General features: G+C 40.1%; 1 protein-coding gene across 1 annotated transcript in view; it reads left to right on the plus strand.

Annotated features, from left to right (window-relative positions):
* dlgap4a (discs, large (Drosophila) homolog-associated protein 4a) overlaps positions 1 to 6,225 on the plus strand; it is a 132,740-nt gene extending 126,515 nt beyond the window's left edge. Inside the window, exons 10-12 of the mRNA XM_050065823.1 lie at positions 2,679 to 2,770; positions 3,258 to 3,410; positions 4,723 to 6,225. Coding sequence (XP_049921780.1) covers positions 2,679 to 2,770; positions 3,258 to 3,410; positions 4,723 to 4,947 — 470 coding nt within the window. The 3' untranslated portion in view covers positions 4,948 to 6,225. The remainder of the gene's footprint in view (positions 1 to 2,678; positions 2,771 to 3,257; positions 3,411 to 4,722) is intronic.
* Positions 6,226 to 9,116: the final 2,891 nt, after the last annotated feature.

Consider the following 9,116-nt stretch of genomic DNA (forward strand, 5'->3'; position numbering starts at 1 on the left):
CCGATCGGCTTAATCAGCATTGTGTCATCTCCTCTAGTAGTGGCTTGGGTGAAACGGACATTTACGGACCTGTAGAAGTTACGCACTATAGCTTTAAGTAACTTAGAGTACTGGTATTATATTATTATAGTAGTGTGTGAGAGTACTTGCACAAAAAAATCTAATGCAAGAATACTAATGTAAATGGATCAACAACAGAAAACAGGTGCAATTTGAAATTCTATTAAACCATAAATTCAAAGTTAACACAAGAAAAATCACCAAACTTTCTGTTGCTGCCTTACATTGTTTAAACAGTCGCTCTGCTCCCATTTAGTTCAATGTCTGCTTGGTTTGCATGAGCTAACACAGCAGCAGTGGCTAACATCAGACACATGGCTGCCAAAATGGCTTGACTCTGTCATTACACTTGTTAGTAACCATTAGGTAATGTTAGCCATGTGATGCTAACGGTTAGCTCTGTCACTGTATGTGTGCGGTTGGACTCTCACCAACTGTTATCTGGAGTAGAAGTCACACTGTCACTGCAATAGTCTCATGATAGCCAGAGAGAGAGCGACGGCAGGGCAAGAAGGCACTGATCAAAGCAATACTCTACACACAGCTCTCCAATGAAATAAGATTTTACTTATTTTGAATAGTAAAAAAAAAAAGAAATATAATAGTCAGGTTCACGTGTGGGAGGTTTGGTGGCGATTACTCTTTATATTGAACAAATACTGACGTCGAAATCCAGCACTTGCCAAGGGTTGTGAGAATATATCGGTATTGATGATAACCATTATACTTAAAAAATGAAATACTGATGTCATGTTCATAATACACATGTGATAATATTGTGTAAAAACAATTTCTTGCTTTGTCTCCCTCCCTTATCACCATCTGGTGGCCTTTTTACTATCCATCTAGTGTAATAGCTCTTTTCAATTTTGCACATTTGTGGTTACAGACTCTCTCCACCTCCCGCTACACTTGTATTTTGAGTGTAATTCATTTGCCAAAAAAGAGACAAAATGCACAACAAACAAAATTCAAGATTAATTTGATTGCTAGCTTTTTTCCTATATTTTCTATAGATATCGCTACAAGGGGCCGTACACATGTTGCGTCTTTATCCGCCTGGAAATTGCGAGGTCGTGCCCTTGGTGATACTTTTGTGCCTTTTGTCAGCCAGCTTTCAAGAGCACGGCGGCAGGTTGCGTCTAAGGTTGCTAAGCAACCCTATCAAGCACCTTATCATAGCCTGTTAACCTGAGTGCAGAGCTGATCTTCTCCAAGGCACTGTTTATAAGTGTGTGGGCCTATCGTCCATGGGACAGATGTGAAGCTCTGGCAGCCCTGCACCAAAATGATCAACTTTTCCATATTTACCACAGATATGATATTTACGGAAGAAGGAAAAGATATCTGTCAGTTATGATTGGTTGGTCCTCGTCACATGACATGCGGTGCGCGCTGCTGCATTCCAAAAGTTGAACTCAGTTTATCTCAGGGTGCAGCCGTCACGCCCTGAAACATAGGCACTCAGGAATGTGTGTTTACCGCGACGGCATCACTCTGGCGTTTGAGCACGCCTGCTGGGCGTCTACATTGAAAACAATGAATTTGAGGGCGCAAAAAAACTCTCAATGTGTACAACCCCTAATGGCATTATCATGAACTTTTGTGGCTGCAATAATGGTGTAGTGAAAATATGATATCGTGCCAGCTCTCATTTATCCATCCCTAACAGCAGTGCCATACAGTAAATGCAGCTCTGTTGGCCAGATCAGAAATCTGATAGCATTTTATCTTTGATTTCCTGAGCTATATGCAAATCAGAGTCACCCATACTCCAGTTCAGATTGTGGTGGTAAGAGAAGAATAAGAAGGATTTTTAAAAAGCATCTTTCTTGATGAGACTCCACAGAGGGCTTTACAGTAAAAGACAAAAGAAAGATGTAAAATTGAACCACAATATAAACATAATAGACAAAGTACAGTAAATAGCTTGTTGAGTCTGTAACATGAAGAATTTAATTGATGTCCCTGTTAGTCCACAGACAGGGGGTTAGCTCAGGCCTCATCCATGCTGACCGTGGACAGTGAGCCACAGTCTCGACACAGTCATTACTGCCATCGACTCACAGTAGCGCTGCTCATTGGAGGGAGAGTACACTTTGTTTTAGCTGTGACGGAGCAACCGCAGAGTCATTTCAGTTTTTCATCTCCCAGAATACCACTCAGGCTTTTAGGCAGATCTATCTCTGCAGTGTCTTAAATATGAATGAGCAAGGAGCAGACTAGATGTAGAGGCTTCGTCAGATTATCATTCCTTCTGCTCTCTGCGGACCTGAATTATGAATTTCCATTTACATGCAAATATTAGAGGCGGAAAATAGCTGAATAAAGAGTAATTTGTTACCTCCCCAAGATTGAGTTAATATATTACCTCTAAGAAAATGATTTACTGTCACAGAATGTTAATTTTAAATGTTAAGATAAATATTTCATTACTAGACAACAGGAATAAACCACATAGTGGCTCCCTCTTATATCTTGATGCAGCTCTCCTTGTCTGGATCTCAAAGTAGCTGCCTTTTTACATCCTTTTTGTAGAGTTACGTATCTTTTTTGGGCTCAAAATATTTCTATCTCCTCACATCTTGTTGATGATTTATCACATTCTTCTCTTTCAGTGTTGGGAACGATCCGCAGTGCAGTCGGCAGTGCTCAGCTCCTCATAACACAGAAGTTCGAGCAGTTCAGAGGGCTCTGTAATGAGAACTTGGTGAGTGGTTTCATTACATCCTATTGATTCTCTCTCTTGAAATGCTACCCCACTAACTACATGTTTGTGTTAGCCTCCTAAACTCCTACTGACCCAGTTATCTTTCATCTGTCTCCTGCCATAATCATTTGTCCTGCACACACTGACATGCAGAAGCCTTCCTGTTACACTACATGTAGAGAGGACATGATCTTTTTTTAGGCAGAACCATGACATTTTTGAGGATTTATCTTGTCAGATTTACTGTGATAGATTTTTGTTCACTTATCTTACTTGACTTTATTGTCTAGCTGTTCCTCCCTGCAAGATTTTCTCTGTTACAGTGTTGAAATTTAATGATCTCTGCAAGTTGATTGGTGTCAAATTTAATTTCTCCTTATCCATTTGCTTGAAGGGAGGCTGCTGAGGAAATGTGTGTGGGGTTAAATGTGATTAAATCTCTCTGATTTGACCATTTTTCTGTACCATCTCGTTTTCCCCTCACTAGAACGTAAATGCCAACCCACGACCAACAGCGCAGGACCTCGCAGGGTTCTGGGATCTGCTACAACTCTCAATAGAAGACATCAGCATGAAGTTTGATGAGCTCTACCAACTGAAAGCCAACAACTGGCAACTTCCTGAGAAATCAGAGAAGAAGGTGATGATTGGTGCCAGACAGTTTTAATTATACTGAAGGTTTTTAGAGTAGAGAAGTAACTTGAATAGAGTTGTTTTCGATTTTGTATCATTGTAAATTAGTCATCTTTTGAGGATTTGAACTGTTTGTCCGATGAAACAAGCTATTTGATGCTGTCAGCTTTGGCTGTGGGAGATAAAAAGACATTTTTCATAGACGAAGTGACTTATCGAGAAAATAATCAGCAAATAAATCAATAATGAAAAGCGTTTATAGTCCTAAAATCAAACCTTTACACTGACTTGATAATCGAAGGGTAACTTCGACATTTTTCAAATTGGACCCTTTTCTTACATGTTCTTGTGTCTAAGTCACTCATGGGAACAACAGTTTTTGAAACTGGTCCAGTATTGAGTGAGACAGCTGCAGTCAGCAGCAGCCATGTAATGTCACCAACAGGGGCATTTGTGCACCGTCAGTTTACACGGGTCTGACAACATTATCGAAAGGATCCCTACAGACATAGACCTGTTTGTTACAAACCAGAAACAACCGTTATATTGCTCTAACCAGAAACCATTTAAATGAACACTAATTTTATCTTTGTAAAACACACTCGAGGGACAGAAACAAAATATAACTCACAAAAGGCGTCTGGGTCCCTCTTTTTATTCATCCAACAATCACCAACTCTGGATTGGTCAAAATAAACCCTTAAATCAACCTGGTAGATGTAAAGATATTCTGGCTCTACAGTCTGTTTTTGATGTCTGATCTTCCTCTCGCTCCATATCCGATACTTTCACATCATTATTTAAACCAAACCAGTGTTGGTGATTGTTCCAACAGTGGAAAGACGAACAAAGATGGTTTTTGCAGGTTTTATTTTGTTTCCATCGACTTTGAAATACTGTTTATTTAAATGGAGTTAGGTGGGTTTGGCGTTAGTGATTTTGAGACTGTTTCTAGTTAAACGAAAAGGACTTTACTCTTCAAAAAAAAGGTCTGTTTCTGTAGGGATCCTTTTCAGTAGGTTGTCAGACACTTAAAATAACAATCTGAGCCTGTCAGTGGCAAAAACAAGCACTTTTAGTGCATGTAAATTGACAGTGCGCAGAAGGATTACATTGCAACCTATTTTGCAGCTGCCAGCTGTAGCGGTTTCACTCAATAGTCCATTAGTCACCTAGACACAAAAACAGGGGAATATGGGGCTCATAGTTGGCATTTAATAGCTTACAAATGAGAGTTCATCAGCACCACTGGAGGTTGTGTTTTCATCTTGTACCACACCGTACTTTATCCCTTCTCCTTCTTGATATGATCTCTTCAGGATGAAAACAAGCAGCTTCCATCATCTGTGCCAAAGAAGCAGACTAAACCCAAGCTGTCAGCGGGGAAGGACAGGAGCGTGGACTCAGCCGTGGACAAACAACGGCAAGAAGCCAGGAAACGTTTGATGGCAGCGAAGCGCGCGGCGTCAGTACGACAGAACTCCGCCACGGAAAGCGCTGACAGCATTGAAATCTACGTCCCCGAGGCCCAAACCCGTCTCTGAGAGTGAACCAGCACCGATCATCGAGGAAAAACCCTGACTCACTTCAGACATTCATTGACACAAAAAAACACACAGACAGAACAGAGACGAACACACAGATGTACAACGGATGCACAGAGTCCGATCCCTCGTAGCAGCACAGCTGATGAAACGCGGGGGATCACAGGGCACCGAAACAATCCAGAATAATGCAGATCATCACCCTGCTGCCATGGGACAAAAATAACCTTGACAGATGTTTAATACTATTGTTATTATTGTTATTATTGACATTATAATAATTATTATCTCCTAAAGTATATCAGGACTGTCTTAAATGTGCAAGTATCTTGGATAAGGACATCCTGTACCTTGTGAGCTGAAGAATCTTGGTATCCCAGAAGTTTACTCTCTCAAAAACTCCCTTCACTGCTGAGTCTACCGGCAAGTTGTGGCTGCCTGGTTTACGAGCTGAGCTACCATCCACACACACTCAGGACACACATGCAGGTGTACTCACTGTCCACAGAGTCTTCCTGTTCTCTATTTGTATTAGGCTGCCACTCGTCGGGTGTGGCGTGCACGCTTTACCGTGTGCGCATCATGAGATGGTGTTAATGTACTCAGAGGTTTAAAAATGCAGAGAACCAGAGGAAGGCAGTAGCATATATATTATAAATATCACACTATTACAATGTTCATTTTGTAAATGTTGTATACCAGATTATTTGTTAGAAAGAGGTCAGTGTTCAGTACCAAGGTAGTTTTTTATAGATCGAGTACATGTACTGTCATGATATATTAGCACTTGATGCAATCATTCACTCCACCTCTCTCTATCTCTCCTCTTCACAAACGCACACTACACAGTCTGTGTCTGTGAACACCCATCGTTAGTCTTACATTTGTTTAGTTTTTTTTTTTTTTTTTCTCGTGAAGGGATGTGAGGAATGACTGTCCTGCCAGTGAGCTACAGAGGAATGTATGAACTCGTATGCAGCTCATGTTCGACTTGATCACTGCACTTTTTTTCCATTCACCTCGGATCAAGTTTGCTCACCTTCGTTTGCCTAAATCATTCAGACTTTCACTGCATCCGCACGCGATGTAGGGGACCAAGACATTCACCACTCGATAAAGGCATTCCCATTCAACCAGACGACGTGTGATAGGGTGGGGGTTTACGTGCCACTGGAAAGGAAATGGAATAGCATAGCAATAATAAAAATCGTACAAGAGCGAGCAATGCAGTAGGTACCCAGTCTTAAATTATTTAACATTTCCAATAAAACTTTCTTAGCATGAAGGATGAATGTTTATTTCTTGTATGAACTGACTGCCCTTGAAATGATTAAAATCTCAGGTTGAATGCAAACTCAACAGTAGAAAACCACTATGGATGGATTATTTATTGTATAACCACAAATTAACTGACCCAGTGCTCAGAGCCATCGACCAATATTTTAAATCCAGACCTATTAAACAAGAAAAGGTTTGGTGCAGTGAAGTAAAGGCTTAATTTGACTGCTGATAACGGCAGTCGTTGCCCTTTCTAGCAGCTTGAACTCCCACCCATTTGTTGAGGATGAACTGTGGTACATTGTTTTTTAATTTAAATTTTACTGTCATTGACACGTTAGAGGTCGACCTAAACATGTCTTGACTTCTGTAGTTATAATAATCAATGGTGCTGCGAGGGACTAAATATTGTGCCAAGACGGCAACGATCACCAACATTTCAGTGTCATTTGATGAAGCTTTTATTTAAAGTGATTTCTTTTTTATTTTATTTAATCTGCTCATAAATTGTCTGTGTGCGCATTCTCAGCCAAGTTTGTGTTTGCATCACTCCAGATATACGCTATGCCTCGTCTCTGTCTCAGCTCGTGACGCTTTGAGTGTGGGACTGAAATAATCTCCACGTTTCTCAAATGGAAACACAAGTGCCAAAGGGTACATGAGTGGAAACTAGGCATAGCAGATACTCGTGCACAAGTGTAGGTTGACTCACTAGGTTTTTATTTTCTTGGTGGTGGTGGTGTTTTTTTAAGTAAGAGCTGGCTCTCCCCCTACTGGTCAGTCCTTGCGTGACACTCCAGACATCTTGTCCTGCTCCATTTTGAATCTTTTAGTTAACATCACACGAGAAATGACGTTGAACTGGGAATGCTGACACGACACCAAGTTGTTGATTTTCTTATTCTCTTGTTTGTATTACATCAACAATGGACATGTGCATTTCATTGTCCAAAGAAATCATTAAACATCCCTTTGCTACATGTCCTGGTCATCATTCTTGCTGTCGTTTTTTTAATAGCACTCATCCATGACACACTGGTAATATTAGCTGCTGAGTTAATATTACACACAGATAAATCATAATAAGCATTAGATTAGACCTTTCTATCGTTACTGTGTAATCTCTAAAAAGCATGGCCTTCTGACATATAAAAATATACAAAGATCCTTGCCAGTGAATTTTCAGTACTCCTTTAAATGGGTCTTGCAAATGATCTGAAACTATTCAATCTGTGTGAGGCATTCAGGGTATGTACTGTACGTAGGAGTTTATAACTGTGACTCACGGTGGAAAGTCCTTTTTTTCATATCATTTGAGAGCCGGATCCCTTTATTTGCCCACATACTGAACTTTAAGAGAGCATGACCTGATCAGGGATCCTCAGACGGTTTGTTTACCAGTACTTCCTGAGTTTTCAAAGGGCTACAAAATGGACAAACGATGACCAGAACTCTGGAGGCAGATTAATGTGGACGATCCAGCTAGGAAAATGAGCAAAAACTATGTAGTTCCAGATTATCTTGTACTGACGAACATTATTTTACAAAATAAGCACATATCTTACAGACGAAGGGGTTGTTTCATGTTATGGTGTATTAGTTAGACACTGTGAGGCTAGTTTCTTTTCAGAGAATAAAGACTTGTGATTGCAACGCGTTACGTGGCATATTTTCTGTATGAAATAAGATGTAGAATTAAAGAGGAATGCCACTCAACTTTTTGGAATGCATGTATGTTTTTCCTCTGATATATAAACAGATTACCTCAATTCTATCAATTGTTGTTCTTGGATCTGGAGCAGAAAAAAAATAGTGTCCAGAAAACCTTTCTCTGTGATCCCAAAGCAGTGTTTGTTCCTTTTTGTGCTCAGTTGTTTTCTTTGTTTTATAACTTAAAATAAAATGAGGGTCAGTAAAACACTTTCATTTGGTCCACTTAGTACGTGGTCACACAAATAATGCTCCTCCTAGCAAGGACCAGAAACGTACAACACACTGAGACATGTACTATATGACCAAAAATATGTGGACACCTCAATGCACATACTTTGTCTTGTAGGTCATTGGTTCTTAAAGGTCCAGTATGTAAGATTTAGTGGCATCTAGTGGTGAGGATTACACATTGCAACCAGCTGAAACTAGAATTCCTTCAGTGTTCATTGTTTGGGAGGTTTTTATCAGGAGCCAAATTATTCGTAAAGGTCTCTTCCTCTTTAAAACAAACAAATGGAGAATAAAAATCCTTAAAACACAGAATAAAGCTAGTTTATGTGTTTTTAAGTTACAACGTCAGGCCTTTGCACACTGATTCCGTTTTTTACAGATGCATTTATTTAATTGTCCTTTGAAAAAAATCGTTACGCACAGAAACCTTGCACACTGATTCTAATGCATTTTATTGTTCTATTCTTTGCGAAAATTCGCAGTATGTGACAAAATGACAAGACACATTTCTTCCTCTGTCTCCACATCCTGTGTGCAGTCCACATCCTCCTCCTCTTCATCATCATCCACCCAAATATTACTGTCTGACCTGTTGAAAGTGAACTATGTATTTCTGTGCGTCCTGTTCCTCTGTCTTGTTGCAGAGGATTCGTCACATTCTCTTAACTGATTCTTGGTCAAACGTCTGTAAAGGCTTCTGACACATGCGAAAAACACAGAAAATTTTAATGATGAATAAAGCGGACTCAGTGCAAAGGTCTTTAGGGTTTCTCGTGCGTTGTTTGGTGCGTCAGAGACGGGCCAAGCCTAGTACCTGCTAACTTATCAATCAATCAATCAATTTTATTTATAAAGCCCAATATCACAAATCACAATTTGCCTCACAGGGCTTTACAGCATACGACATCCCTCTGTCCTTTGGACCCTCACAGCGGATAAGGAAAAAC

This window comes from Epinephelus moara, chromosome 16, assembly GCF_006386435.1.
Source record: "Epinephelus moara isolate mb chromosome 16, YSFRI_EMoa_1.0, whole genome shotgun sequence".
NCBI classification, from domain to species: Eukaryota; Metazoa; Chordata; class Actinopteri; order Perciformes; family Serranidae; genus Epinephelus; species Epinephelus moara.